General features: G+C 35.9%; 3 protein-coding genes across 10 annotated transcripts; 1 reads left to right on the forward strand and 2 right to left on the reverse strand.

The window, feature by feature from the left end:
• Window positions 1-146: 146 nt before the first annotated feature.
• LOC101265016 (uncharacterized) lies at window positions 147-4587 on the forward strand. 8 transcript variants are annotated; one of them, XR_003246103.2, is made up of 7 exons: window positions 228-520; window positions 600-664; window positions 2896-2996; window positions 3758-3829; window positions 4016-4070; window positions 4174-4375; window positions 4462-4587. XR_003246103.2 is itself a non-coding variant. In XM_010320589.4 (6 exons), the coding sequence occupies exons 1-6, from the start codon at window positions 428-430 to the stop codon at window positions 4298-4300; spliced, it is 513 nt and encodes a 170-aa protein (XP_010318891.1). In that variant the 5' UTR covers window positions 194-427; the 3' UTR covers window positions 4301-4587. The 8 variants fall into 8 exon arrangements, 4 of the variants coding, with proteins under 4 accessions (XP_004236085.1, XP_010318891.1, XP_010318892.1 ...); XR_011220107.1 differs by having other exon boundaries at window positions 4016-4062; XM_010320589.4 differs by having other exon boundaries at window positions 194-520; window positions 4174-4587.
• A 195-nt stretch (window positions 4588-4782) lies between these two features.
• LOC101264712 (uncharacterized) lies at window positions 4783-8635 on the reverse strand. The gene is made up of 2 exons (XM_010320588.4): window positions 7152-8635; window positions 4783-5234 (listed from the first exon to the last, which is right to left on the reverse strand). Exon 1 carries the CDS (start codon window positions 8456-8458, stop codon window positions 7154-7156), a length of 1305 nt encoding a protein of 434 aa, XP_010318890.1. The 5' UTR covers window positions 8459-8635; the 3' UTR covers window positions 4783-5234; window positions 7152-7153.
• A 931-nt stretch (window positions 8636-9566) lies between these two features.
• On the reverse strand, window positions 9567-15439 carry LOC101264414 (protein ENHANCER OF LHP1 1). The gene is made up of 12 exons (XM_004236035.4): window positions 14996-15439; window positions 12898-14006; window positions 12399-12575; window positions 12163-12276; window positions 11652-11756; window positions 11303-11437; window positions 11160-11215; window positions 10980-11082; window positions 10790-10906; window positions 10579-10705; window positions 10338-10468; window positions 9567-10253 (listed from the first exon to the last, which is right to left on the reverse strand). Exons 1-12 carry the CDS (start codon window positions 15270-15272, stop codon window positions 9735-9737), a joined length of 2970 nt encoding a protein of 989 aa, XP_004236083.2. The 5' UTR covers window positions 15273-15439; the 3' UTR covers window positions 9567-9734.
• Between the last annotated feature and the right edge of the window lie 320 nt (window positions 15440-15759).

The raw sequence follows: 15759 nt of genomic DNA on the forward strand, positions 1-15759 counted from the left end.
AAAACTCAACCAAACAAGATAATCTCATATAAAAAAGAATGAATCAAGATCATTATAGAAATCGTTATAAATAAAAGGAAAAGGATAAATATATTTCTAAATTATCATAAATAATATACATTCAAATGAAAGACTCAATAGGGCACGTGTGCAATCTTATTTTTATTTTTAATTAATTTTGAACTATTTTTATTTATAATTAATACTTCTTGTCGTCAAAAAAAAATCTTGCGGTGCCTTTCACTCGATCGTCTTGCTAGTTGCTACTTGGTAACTGCTATTATTTTGAGGTTTTTCCTATCCATGCTTTCTGAATTTAAGAACGCAAAGTGCCTCTAAGCTCTACGCATCTGAAATGCCACTATATAACTCAACCTTAATTCTGGCTTAGCTGCATTTGAAAATTGGCGGAGCTTTCATAGGTAAAATGGATTCTTCGGCGGCAAATTCTGTGTCGAACTCCCCTATATCCTCTGCTCCTCAATCTCCCCGGCCTCCGCCTCCGTCGCAACCGCATCAGGTTTCTCTCGCTTATCTAATTTAACCGTTCATTCATTTTTTCCCTCTTTTTTATGGGTTACCTTTTTTTTTTTCTGTAGGAGGTCTCAAACCTCACTGTTCTTGAAGCTGTGAAGAAGGAGGAAGTGATTGAAGATCCTCTTGAGTAAGTATATGTCTAGGCTTTCTTGTATAACTGCTTTGTGATTTATTTTTATTTGAAAAATAATAATTGGGGTTGAAGTGTCTGCTCGGCCTTCTGTTTGATTTTTAAATTTATTGTATAATTGGTGATTTTATGGTTCTAAATGCAATTGGCAGGATTTAAGAGATTTCTTGTTGTTAATTCCTTCATATAAGGATGAATAGACTCACAAAGAATTGTTTAACAGCCTCTCTTGCTTCACTAGGTAGGGGTAAGACTATGTATCCTTCACGAACCCCACAAGTGGGATTACATTGGGTATTTATTGTTGTTGTAAAATGGGAAATAAGATATACTCATGGCTGATAGTCATGTGGCATTTATATACTCATGGCTGATAATAATGTGGCATTCTTTTGTGAGTTACTTATCACCTATAAACATTGCCCAATGATGGTAAGATACAGAGATGGGGCACAACAAGAATATTATTGACGTGAAAGTTTGGATTCAGCTGGTAGGTATGATGATAAAGGGTATGTATCATAACAGGCTTTCAATAATGATTAGTTTTTATGGAAGGTGTTGGATAAATTTGATTGATTTGGAGCCCAACTGAAGTTATGTTGGTCTTCTTGTAAAGATAGCATAGAGCTTATCTGGCATCATGTGCGACAGCCAGATTCGAAAAAGTAAGATGCTTAATTGATTCTCTTGTAAGGTAGTAGTTGAAAAACAAAATCTGTTGGCTACTCTATTATCTGCTCCCAAGTTAATGTCCTACGTGCAACGTAAATTCGATGTTAAAAACTACAATTTTTTGGTGAATCCTCAGAATACATGCTCAATATTTAATGGCAGTAGATTAGTACTTCAGCATTTAACTGAAATAGCAACAGCTTTCTGTAATGGCATCTGTTAAGTGCATGCTTATTAGAGAATATCTTGAATTATCCACTTTAGCTAAATTAGTAAGCTCAAAAATATTTCTATTTTTTATGAATCAAATAATGAATAACTATGCATTATTATTTCCACATGCCTAGATTTGCAGGGCCTACCAGTTTGTTAGTAGTACAGGGATAAAGAGGTAAAAATAGTCGCACTAATCCTGTACGTTAGTGGTATCATCTTATGTTAAATTTGTATAGCATATTTGAAATGTTTACAGGACTTTAGGCTCTCCACTACTTGAAAAGTTATGCTAAAGCTTTCTGAAAGTTAAATTATACCTAACAAGGTGTCTTGACCAATCGATGGATTCAGGTGTCACGTTGAGGGTCTCAACATGCTTACCAAAAAGTATAGATTCAAGTGCTCGAGAATATTATGGATTAGGCAGGGCAAAGAAATAAAAGCTTTGATAGGAGAAGAATGTGAAACCCCTCCCACGTGGGATTTTTTATGGAATTGTTGATTGCTTTATATTGCTTTGAGTCTTCTGCTATTTAAAAACTTAACCGAAACTGTTAATGGGAGCAATGATGGAAATTAGCACATGGTTTGGAGTTTGGACTACTAACTAGCCAAGGTTGTTACAAAAGTCTGCTTTTGAATTAAATTGATACAAAATGCTTTTCTATCTCCTAGTTCATAATCTTTCACTATGTATGGAGAAAGATTATCTTACTTCCATTATTGTTGTATCATTAGAGGTAATAAAATTTCCTTTGATTGAAATATACTTTATACAGTATTCATTATTTCTATAATATTGATACTACTTCAAGGTCAAAATCTTAATCCCATCAAAAACCAGATCTACCTTTATTTTATACCCCAGTTTTCTCGTAACCATAGTAATATCAATTTTGTCTTTCATGTCTATGGCTAATCAAACTAAAATATTTTATTTGTGAGGAGTTCCTGAGAACAACTTGTTGTGTCTCCATTATTGTATAGAAATTATAAGTTTTCATGTTAGGCCATCCCTAGCTGGACATCCTTTTAACAATAAAAACATTATCTTTTTCATGATCTGGTAGCATATCTAAGGGATTTTTTGGTATGCTTTTATCAAGTTATTAGCTGGCCGTGATGGTTAATCTTAAGTCTATAGGGCAAATAAATGGGAAAAAAAAAGAAAAAACTTAAGTCTATGGTACTGATAAAGGGAAAAAAGACAAAAGCAAGTCTATTTATCCTGCTACAGCACTTCTTTTAAGTTCTGCTCAAGTTCTCTATCTATATGAATGTAATCTGAACATGATGGAGGTCCTAACTCTCTATTTTCTTTCCATGCTGTGATGTAGTGATATGGAGACTGAACAGGATGAGAAGTTCAAGAGGTATGAAGTTGAGGCTAGGAGATACTTAATGTCCAAGTACTTTTCAGACAAGACTATTTTTGGAGGTAAATAGTCCGAGAAAGCACTATAATAAGGTCAATTTTTCTGATTATTAAATCAGCATGGTTGTTTTCTCTTCTTGTTGCAAGTGAATTTTTATGATTATTACATTGAATTGCATTTATTTGAGCGATATTACTTTGAACATTAACATGTTTTAGAGATATATCGGTCTATTGGTTCCCCCACCATCCATTGCCTAATCTAAGTATCACTTTTAAGTTTATGTGATATGGAGATTCGCATGTTTATTGCAGTGCTTCACAATTATGTCCTTGTGTCCTTTGATGCATGTGATTTTGAGAAGCAACTAGTGTAAACTCACCTAAACAAAATTTAAGGGCTTTTAACAATGACAGGTTTTTTTCCTTTAAAATATAAAGCGAAATCATTGGAAGAGTCTAGTGGTTTACCAGGACATCTTTTGATTACTTTAGTTGTGCCATTCCCTATCATCTGCTATTTAGCATAGCCGAGCTACAAGTTACTGGGACACTGATTAGACTGTGTACACAATCAACGAGTGGGAGTAGAAAAGTAAAAGTCGGCATATTTGAATTACCAATAAGCAGATTAACTGAGAGGTAGTAATCTTTGTTCGAGATATCATGTTTCCACAATTAAGGCAGACCAAATGCTTATCTCTCACTTGATTACTGAATCAATCTCTTCTTTTTGATTAGCTAACTCTAACCTATCTGTGACATCTATAAATGTGTTATTGCAAACTCAGAACTGGCATGTCTGGATAACCTTTTTCCTATAGGTATGAGTCGTGAATGTGCTACATCGTTTGAGTTAGAAGAGGCTATTATCACTCCGCATGCATCAGGAAAAGGTTATTACTATGTCGTATATTGTTGGGTTGCAATTGTATCCCTATGAATTTCTTAGGTCAATTGCAGTTGTGGCATTGATTGCTATGAATTGTTTCTGTTGAAACCATTGAATAGTTTTCCATCCCGGAAGTAGCAACATGATTTACTTTTTGACATGAATCAACTTCAATGAAAATTGTTTGCAGGAAACATCTTTGATGTTAAAATGGGTATAAATGGAGAGCAAGTAAAAGTAAGTAGGTGCGTAAATTTTTTTTTACCACATAAATGAAGTATATATACAGCATGTTAATTGAAATGTTATGTATTGTGTTGTTGCCTCAAAATCTCCTTTTCTGGTCAGGTTTCCTGGGTACCAGTCTTACGCAGATCCTGCTAATTTTGATGACGATAACAGTAGCGACTCAGTCTCTACAATGGAAACTCCATCCCAGAGTACTGCTAATGGGCATCAACCTTCCCAATCTTGAAATTTCTTTCAATCGATACCGTCCTCTTGATCAGTAGAAATCTCCTGGACTAGGGTTAAATCTGAAAATTTTCAAGTAAATCAACTAGCGACTTGTATAATTTCTAGAACTATATGTGAAAAAAAGGTAAGTAACTTACTTTGGATTGGGCATGGTTGTAGGTGTTATTATTGTTGTTGTATGCAAGGACAAAGATAGCATTCGGAGCTCTGGTTTTTCATGATACAAGTGAGGTTTGGAAACATTGGAGAATGTTTTTCGGGAAAATAAGTGAGCTTTTTACTTAATTTTGTGTTACTTCAAAAGCTTTTGTGTATAACTTAACAAAAATAGTAACCTAAAGCTAACTTGATCATTTTGAAAGAATTTGTGTTTCTAGAGAAAAATGTTCTTACAAATATAAGGGGACCATCTTACATACGTAGGAAATAAAGGAAATGAGCTTTTTGTTGATCTTCATATTTTTCAAAAAAAAAACAAGCTAAACAACCAATTTGAACATGTATTATTCCATATCATTGATTTTCAACAATCAAACTACAAATTCAAGAACAATTTACAAGTTGCCAAACTTATATTAATAAAATACATCTCACTGGACGAGACAGATTCTGCACTTATGGACGTTTTAGCCAACAACAAGCAAGCTCCATTTAAAATTTGCCCATGATCTGTAATTTAACGAATTCACTCTCTTACAAATATAAACAAATTGAGAGTTCCTGGTTGTGTATCATAACAGTGATATGGGATATGATGTACCATTGGCTCCAGAACAAAACTTATCCAAGCAAATGCCATAGAGCTTCTCTCCAACCTCCCTGGCATTTGGGTGGTGGTGGTGGTCTATTTGCAAGCATTCCAGTGCCAGCAAGAACTCTGATTTTGCCCTGCCAAGTTGTGAAGCAACTGAAACTATAACGATGAACAAAACCTACAATGTGCCGAAAAGGGAAAGAGTTAAATTCCATGCACCAATGAGGACATACAATCTTTAGATCACATTCAAAAAATCATTGATTTGCAGCAAATAGTAATGTGGTAATAAAAGCATAGTATAGTACATGGAACTGAATAAACGAAATAGGCGTGATATCCCGATATCTACAAAATACAAACACAGCTTTAAATAGAAACACAGCAAAAATACATGCATAAATTGAACTAGTGCAAGACTTATTCTTATGTAGCCATCCACAGCCTCATTAATTGACATGCTCAGATCAGAAACTATCATGATATATTCACAAGCTTGCTCATACATGCTCTCAGGTCCAACACACTTAGCTTCTATTAAGACTTCTCAAATATTTGGAAAAATCTGAATTTCCTAACAAGTATCCGATTTTAGTCTTCCAAATCGATTGCTATTTTACTCGTGCTCAATTTTAAGCAGGGATTTTCACCACCAATGACTCATTGGTCCTCAATTTCCAACTATTCCTGTCTTGAGAGACAACTGAGAATCCATCATCAAAACAAGCAAGAATATCCCATCTTAAACATCTGTAGAAAGAGAGAACAGAGCCAATACCCTTGATAGCCCCTCAAACTTGGGACAATTTACATGTTAAACAATCCAACTTAACAAGTGACCAAGCAGATACTTCAAATCAACAAAACTATCTCTTAAACACATAGGTCAGCAAAAACAGACGCATGAAAACTACTTCCTGATGAGGTGTCAAAGAACGAAATCCTTTCTATCCCACCATCTTGATGGTATCTAAAAAGATAAGGTGCTTGTTTTGGATTTCCTTAATTGAGGGTTCTTAGTTCCATTTTGTGTCAATCTATCTATCTTTTATTGGTGTTTGTTTTTTTTGGAATTTGGTAGCTTATTTATTGGTGTTCTTAGATTTAGAGTTTATTTACATTTCTACATTGTAACATTTATATACATTCTAAATAGATGGTAGTATAGGAAGTATTTAATTCAATCCATTTAGAATCATTTGGATAGCGAATTTGTATGTGACCGCTATTACCCAAACGGATCTGGGTGAAAATTCTCCGCGCAGAAAAAAATACTCACCCTTTGCATCTTATCTCTTTTTCCTTTTGTTTCCAGACAGTGTACTATCACCTTCACCATCACCGAAAAAGAGTTTCCTTGAGACGCATCTAATGGCGCTAGCCTATCACTTCTTAGTTTTTTCTCTTCTATTCTTTTTGTCACAAGAAAATTTTAGAGAAATGGAGGAAGATTTTTTAGAAGAGAAATCAAAAGTATAGCTTTTCACACGCTCAAATGTAAGTTTAAACACTATTTTCTATGTCAACATGAGGTATGAGGTGCTCATCTGACATACTCTTGTCAAAGAGGGGTGGGTGTCTATCAGGTCATTAGTTAAGTTGGATCATCAAGCAGACAAAATGTTTTTTAGGGGCTATTTCCCTCCGAAGAAAGTATTTCTTCATGGTTCAAACATAAGAGCTACAGAGACTGATTGATGCATATCAATGAGTCTTAATACCTATGAGCTTTATACAATCTATAAGGTGTAAAGCTAATCTTACAACGAAAAATCAAATTACAAAGACAATTCCTTCTTTCCCTGAACTTGCTTCATATGTAAAGTTAATATCTATGAGCTTTATACAATCTATAAGGTGTAAAGTTAATCTTCAAATTAATAACAATGCCTTCTTTTTCGGAACTTGCATCATATGTAGAGTTTCAAAGGCAATAAGACATCCACATAGGTCTGACATCAAAATCATCTAGTATATTAACAATCTTAATTCAAGAAAACCAAAACCAAAAAGAACTTCCAACATCATATCAACAAAGAGCAGGTCGAGTGCTCCCAGGCTTGATATACCTTCTACATAAATGCAAAAAATATACCTTCAATCAACTTGATCAAGTTCAAGTGTGTGAATTGTCTGGACCCTTCTCCTCCTCTCATAGCCATGATCATCTGTGGGCAACTCGTACCGACAAACTGGGCAGGTATTCCTAATCCCAAGCCAAGGCAGAATACAGTCACCATGATACCTATGAGCACATGGTAACTGTCTAACCTTTTCTCCTAAATTCAACTCATCCTTGCAGATAGCACAAGTAGCATTGTTATTTTCTAAATCACCTTTACTCACAGCCACAGTTGGAAGGTCTCTAACAACAGTCATGGAAGCTGGTGGTCTTCCAAGAAAACCATGATCGCCCTCTGCAAACTGTCCAAACAATAGCTCATACTCAGTAGTGTAATTGTAATCGTCTCGATCCACATGACGACCGAAATCGAATTCATCATTTGTAATTTCCGGGTCTGGCTCCAAATTCTGAACATTCAACAGAAACTCCCACTCCAAATTTTCCAACTCTCTTGCTCTATCCTCTGGAGCAGGAGATTCAGATACCTCCTCAACATCTAAGAACATGCTTAGAATCTCTCTCTCATCAACTCTTCCATCAATTTCTTCCCACTCAAAGTCCTCATTCACATCCCTATGATCCTCCAACTGAAAGGAACCCCAACACAGCCGAAGACTCGGGTCATCACTCTCATTGTCGCAAATATTCTCATTTTCGTCTTCGCCATCAACTTCTTCCAGATTGAACAATCTGCCTGAAACGCAGTTATCATCAGGGTCCCAGTCAGATTCATAATCCACAACCCTCAACCCACTGACAAACTGTTCAGGGCCATCACAATCTTCAATATGGAACCCAGAATTATCAGAATCCCCACGAAAACCTAACCCTAGCCCAAAATCAACGTCTAAGCTACTCATTCCCGTAAACTCATTCCCTCCAATCAAACCAAAATCGGTCTCCAATACCGGGTCCGCATGCAGCAAATCAGGGTTGGAAACCACACGGATCAAAGATTGAGATTGCTCAACCCGTTGCTGAAACATATCCATAACAAAGTTTACTTGGTTCTCGCGGTCCATGACGGTGACAACCGAATCAGTTTCTGAAACATCGTCGCTTAATGCCAAACCAGTCCTCCCACGAGAATACGAAGAGATTTGGGAACGGGAAGGGAAATCGGAGAGATCTGAGGGATCGTAAACATCGAAGTCACCGAAACTGAGAGGCCAGTAAGGAGAAGAGTCGAGGTCCTCTACGACGCCGTTTTCATGTTCGATAACATCGTCTTCGCCGTCGTTGAGGAAATTAAGCAGCGAAATGGAAACCTGAGCCATCGGTGAAGCGGAGAAAATACGTTTTTTTTTGTGTGTGTGAAGAAGTGCGTTTTGTGGCTTTTGGTTTCCTTGTATTGATGGTTTTCTGGTTAGGTGTGTGCGTGTATTGAGTAAGCAGTTGATTTTCTTGGCGTGTGAAATTACTCTATTAAACACATCAAAAATACCCGTCCTTTCCACTCTGTTTGAAAATTGGAGTGTTTGGTTTTAAATGGTTTGGGAAAAATTACAAATAGTACTAGTTGTTATAAAATCAAACTCATAAGAATATAATCATAAAGAGAAGAAGACAAGAGAAGTAGATAGTAGAAGAGGAATTTTCTTCTTATTCAAGTGTCTCATCTGTATCTGTTACAATAGTGAATGAACAACCCTATTTATAGAGTGAGAAATCACTCCAAAGCTCACCATATTAAGTATCATAATAAATAGATACATTCTTATCCAAAAAGGTTCATGTAACCTAGTGAATATGAATGGTTGTTCATGTACCAACCTTATGGACTATCCACTTAATTCAATGTATTTATAACACTAGTGACATTTAATATCTTAACTATTTTGGAAAACAAAGTAAAATTAGATAAATTTAATAATTTAAAATTATAAATTAAATATTCATAAACTACTCAAAAAATCAAAATGTAGATCATAGTTATTACTCAATAGATATTTGCATTTAATCATGTAAGCAATTATATAGTTATTTCATCATAAAAGAATTTAAATATGTATATTAACTATCTGAGAATTGCACTATTCAAATCATTAAAAAATGCCCTTTTGAAAAATAATCCCTTTATTATAAATTAACCCACAGTGCCAGCTCAATGATACAATGGCGTGAAACCTTAATATTTTTAAGGCTTAATTTTTTAATTAATATAAATTACGAAAGACATAATATCACATACCATCTCAAAAATAGCCATCCACACCTTTTGATATTTTTAAGGCTAACTTTCTCGCACTAATAATAATTGTTGAACATAATAACGGGGCAATGGGTTGTTGTTGCATTGGACAATTTTTATTATTATTTTTTTAATAAAAAAATATTGGACAATTACTACCAAGATTGTAGCAACTTTACGGTGTAAGTGCATACTTATTTGCATATTAGTGAGGATTATCAGATTCAACTCTCAAGTCTTGTCAATTGTTTCCACATTGTTTTTGCTTAAATAGATACAAGAACTACCACAAACCTAATATTATACATCAAAAAACCTCTCTATAATAAGCAAGTTGCCCAGTCATTTCAGTCACAAAGGCATCATCGGTCAGCTTTCACCTTTTTCTTTAAGGAATCAAACAAGGATGTATTTGGTTTGTTATTTGATGACTTTGCAAATGGATTAGAGGGGCGTTGTGCTGTCACCTTGATGGCTTCTTCATTCTGATCTTGTGCATCTTCCACTCCATTTGCATTTTTCACTTCGTCTTCTTTTCTTGCATTATTCACTTCATCCACCTTGTCCTTTTCATCCCTCACGTTCTTAGCATTCTTCATATCAAATGCATTTTTGAATTCCCTTGCCATTTCCAATTTTCTGGCTTTAGCATTTTCTGCCTCTACATTTACATCCTTGATTGGCTCCTCTAGAGGCCGTTTTTTCGTCTGACAAGGAGCTAAGGAATTTAGGGATGGAGAATCCTGTGATTCCAATCTTTTGCTGCTTTCAACCATAACATGGGACTTGGTTAATGCAGCATGTGCATTAAAGGAGTTATCACCTTTCAACTCAGTAGATGCAGAAATTTTGCCAACAGTTGTTTCTCTATTCATTCTTTCCTGTAGAAATACAATGGAACATGAATAACACGTGAAGTAAATAATATGACAGTCATATGCTTCCATGGAGGTCACAGTCCCTACCTCCAATAGGGCATTAAAGCGCTCTGCCAAATTTGGCAGTTTCAGTGCTGTGACAAGCTTTATAGCACCTTTGACTGATTTTTCCAAAGACAGAAGCTTTACGAGCTCAGTAGCTCTCACTAGCTTATCTCCTGATAAGAGAGGGGAAAGAAACCAATATCAAAATTTAAGAAAACAGAAAAGAGAAGTAGGAAACTGAAGCATTCCAAACTTGCTGCATCCAACTTTGCAGAAAACTGACCATTGCAGCAGGACGCAATGAGCCTCAGGATGCAACGGTCAAGAGCAGCTTCAGTATTAAAAGCCTCATCATCAAGCAAACTGGTGTCCTCACCAGCAGCTTCCATTTCTTCAATTGTGCTCTGAATCTGAATATAAATCCAGCAAACAGCATATCAACATGAATTTTCACTGCTTTTTGAAGCTGCAATGAAATCTTAGTATACACATACCCGGTGGAGATGCGTGTTATTCATTATAAATTCATTCTCCAGGATTTCTGATCCAAGGTCAGATGAAGCAAGAGGGAATGAAAGATCCAACAGTGAGAGAATAGGTTTAGGAGTAGCCTGAAAATACAACCAGAGGATTAGAAAGGTGTGGTCATATATATGCAAGAAACACAACAAGAAAGCATCATACCTCTGGAAAGGAGTCGGGAGATTTGCAAATGACACAGAACAGCTTGCTTGTGTTTAACCCAACAACCCAATAGTTTTCTTCTGACTTCTTCAATTTGCTGGCACTGAAATTTCTAATTTGTAAATGAACAAGATCTATTACTCCAAAGCAGTTAGTGGAAAAATAGGGAGGTTATTATACCTGAAAAGTGGAAGCCAACTCCCACCATATTGATTATTAAAGACCCTTAGCACACCCTACATTTGCAATTAAACAACTGACATTGATGAAGCAATCTTAACAAAAATAATGGCCTCAGAATTAATGCTCAATGCTTTTCTCACCGTTGAGTCGAAAGAACTGAGATATCCCTCTTCACTAAAACCAAACCATGACAAACAGGAACCAGGAGTCAATGGAAGTCTTCCTCGGCGAGGTTGTGTTCCAGTACGAATGTTGAAGACTCTAAATTCAAGAATCTGTATGGATTTTTAAAAAGTTCTATCATCAATAAACCAGCTCACCTCTTCTCCAATCGTCATCAATAGATCAGTCCAAATAATACTTGCATATATTAAGTTCAACTAGAAAATCCAAGTTCAATGGAAGTGAAGACAAACAGGCACTATATAGCCTTGTTGAAATAACATCAAACAAAAGATATTAACAACATGACATGATGATGGACTATACCTGTTCGTTCGAGGGAAGAGGGGGAGATGCATGTGTGACAACAGCAAGTTCATCCTTAAAGCCTGCTGCAGTAACCACTGGTCCATCAAGGGAAAGAATATGCCTCTTGTATTTCAATCCAAATAAAGAAACAGAACTGTCTCAGATATCATTTCCAGAATAATCAAAAGATCTGTTACGACATTTGATATACTTCATCTATATCAAGATGATTGTCTTAAGTCTATTTCAGGTAATGCTAAAATAATGACCATTTTTCATAACTTATATAAATAATCAAATGGTATTAACAAATCAAAACCAATCCATTATACAAACTGCAAAAAACTTTCAAGAAGTAATACAAATTCAAGCTGAACCTCCATTAACTCTATTACAAACAAATGTTACTTTCTTAAAATTGCATGAAATCAAACAAAACAGTTAATTTGAAGCAAAGGGAGATTATTATTGACACAAATGGAAGCAACTTAAAAAAAATCTCCAGGAAACAATATCTGAATATATATACCTGCAGGCCACCCTCTGTGAAGATGCGAAGAAAATTGCAACTAGTTATGGCAGCTACCCAGCCAGTTCCTAGTGCAACTGCTCTTACTTCTTCCTCTTCAAATCGCATTGACCACTAATGTTGCATAAGGAAATCAGGGTAAGTCACTGAAGTTATAAGTTTCATAACATTTCCAAAACATTTTGGCATACACATACTCCTGATATACACATACGGAATGATAGTAAATCACTAACCTCACTGTTATTTGCCCAGGTACCGAAAGGTCGATACATGAGTGTACTCATATTCTTTTCACCTTTGCATGGATTTGCAAATACACTTCCATTTTCATTTAACGAAGCCATCGTGAAGCCAAAATAATCAGTCATTGCAGGGACTCGGGGACCACTGCTTGTGTCATGAAAATCAATCTGCATTGAAGTTGTCATGTTAGCTGAATAACTAATTCATATATAGATCTATAAAAGATTGGATAAATTCTCCTCTCAACATAGTATGCACCAAAATTTACTAGCTGTTTTCCCCTTATTAGTTTTGTTGACGAATTGATGATTACAGATTCTAGCCGTGACAATTAAAGGACAACACTTGTGATTGAAGATGGTTGTGGAAACAAACACAAAGTTCAATTTTGTATAATAAGAACAAAAATAAATAATGAGGGTATAGTTTTAGGATAGAAAAACAGACAGACAGACACAAAAAACAAAACAAGCAAACAAGCCACAATACCTCTATGTGAGAGTATCCTTCATGCTCCATCGTGGTTATACTGCCAAGCATGCTGTAACATAGAAAACGCCTTTTTCCTGGCAGCTGCGGAGTTGCACCTGGCTGAATAGCTTCTTGCATTTTTGGCCCTGTAGAAAGTGGCACATCCTTGAGCTTATTTCTTTTATTATCTGAACCATCCCTGTGACCATGAGGAGCCTTCTTACGAGGTTCAACTTTTGGAAGTAACTCCAACTCTTCATTAGTGTCCTCTTCCCAATCATCAGTATAACTATGGTGTTTGTGTAATCTTTTTCTGCTAAATGGTTCAGATTCATCTTGACTATCTTCTCCAAGATCACTTAAACTACCAGATACACTTGGGTTTTCTTCCTCTTCATCATAGAAAAGAAGACCATGACCACTTTTAGAACTTAAACCAGGAATATCTTCTGTGGGAGATCTCATTGAAGAAGGTACAGCTGATTCCCAAACACCATACTTTCCCATGATGTCAATTACTGCCAATGCGTTGCCAGTTGGTTTCCACGCCATACAAGTTATCCTGTTATCAAATTTCTGCCGATCAATATCTTGTTTCTTATCAACATCCCATATCAAAACCTGTCTATCTAGTCCAGAAGTAGCCATGTACTTTCCATTTGGTGACCAAGACAAAAAGCAAATGGGTTGTACATGATCACCTCTAAGAGAAAACAGTTTTTCTGCAGTGTCTCTGTCGTACATCACCACATCATTTTTCAAGCCAGGAACAGCTAATAGTTCCCCATCAGGACTCCAGCTAACTATATTTGTAGAAGAAAAATCAGAACCAATGACAGGAGCTATTCCTTTTAAGACATGAATTGTGTTCCCAGACTGGAGTTCCCAGAGCATAACAGTCCCTATTGAATCAACTGAAGCCAGGTATTCACTTTTGGGATCAAAAGCTATGCCAGTGATGGATCCTCGATGTCCTTTAAGAACTCTTGCAATCGAGCCATCAATGGTATTTATAAGTTTGATGCCTTCATCATCACCACCAGCTGCCAGCATAGTTCCGGATTTATTGAATGCAAGCGCCCGTATTGGCAATGTAAATCTAGTAATGTTTGTATCGAACTCCCCAGCTGATGCAAGATCAAGACAAAAAACAAATCAAATGATGATCACAATCAGCAAATCGATGAGCAGCTGGACTAGAAAAAACAAATATTCCAAATTTCTACAACTATTCATGTATATGCCTCCATTTCGATCAATATGAGTCTTCCTGATTCGAGACATTTTGAACTGTTTGATATTATTTCATATATAATCCTATTTCAGAACTTCCAAGAATTCAAATTCATTCAACTTTTAAACCTTGATGTGATGTATTCCCAATCAAACTAAGTTTTCAACCATTACTTTTTTGTATTTTCTTCCACTAACACTAATATTTTATTTTATTATTTTTTCACTAACACTAATATGATAATTAAGTCAAATCGACATCTTAAACTCCATGCCATTTCAGAGATTATGATATAAAATAACAAGGCGATAATTTAAGGCATTGAAAGAAGTACATCTCCAGATCATTTCTCCCGAACATTCTTGTTTTGAAAATAGTATGATATGAATAACATAACAAGTTGCAACAAATTTCAGAAATAGTACATATGGCACTCAAATTGTCAACTCTAATGGCTCATTTGGTAAGGGAACAAGTTATCCCAGGATTCATGATCCAGGTATTGTTATCCACTCCCAATGTGGGATAAAAATAATACTATCACGGGATAACTAATATTGGGATAAGTCATCACGTGATTTTATCACAACCAAACACGGATAAACTCAGCCTAAAATTCATCATTATCCCTTATAACTCTTACTAAATTAGCCCTAAGTCAGATAAATTTCCTTTTTTGGTCCGCGGCTAATGTGTCACAATGCTTTCATCGGTCAACTTAAGGATTAACTATTCATTTTGCCTACAACAGGAACACAACAAGCAAAAACTAAATGAACTAAAACGAACTCCTTGTTCCTAAACTGAAATCACTCTACTTTCCATTTCCATTGTGGACATAAATTACCTGTTATGAGAGAGAAAAAAAGTGAGAGAAAATACCAGGAAATTTGTAGAGTTTGACGGAATGGTCAATAGATCCAGAAGCTAGACAGGTGTAATTAGGGCTGAGAGACAAAGCGGTGACGCCATCTCTGTGCTGTCGAAGAACTTTAGGGGGATTAGCTGGCAAAATAGCATCGTGAATGCAAATTGAAGAATCAGAAGAAGACGCAGTGACGATGTGTTCGCCCTGCTGATCCCATAAAACCGAGCAGAATGACCCAACACCGTTGCTGTTCTTGTGAGCTTCTCTAAGCTTAATGGATCTGATCTTCATTGTCGATTAAAGATTGTTGCTCTCTTCCTTCCTATGATTTGGATTTTTACTTTACTACTGGTTTCGAATGTTAGGGTTTTGGATAAATGTAAAAAACGTTTTGGATTTGGCGGGAAATGGAATTGTGAATTGCGTTAGCGAGAGCGGGAAAAGAGGACAAATTTGGAAATCTATTTGCTTTTTTTGCGCCATTTTAATGAACCCGATACAAAAAGTTACTAGGCCAAGCCCTTTCACTAGTCAATAACTCGGTGTAGCTGTTACTGGGCCTGCAGCCTACCTAGATTGGGCTCTATTTAAACTGCCGGGTCAGTTATTTTCTGGGCCGAAGCATACGTATATTCAATTTTTGACTACCAATACAGCAGAGTCTATTTATTTCGAAACAACTTCGGATATGTAACGCATATTTTTAGACATCATAGCTGGAAGTTAAGTATACACAGCTGAAATATAATTATTTCACTTGAACTTCAAGCACGTATGA

Source organism: Solanum lycopersicum, chromosome 3 (genome assembly GCF_036512215.1).
Source record: "Solanum lycopersicum chromosome 3, SLM_r2.1".
Classification (NCBI taxonomy): Eukaryota; Viridiplantae; Streptophyta; class Magnoliopsida; order Solanales; family Solanaceae; genus Solanum; species Solanum lycopersicum.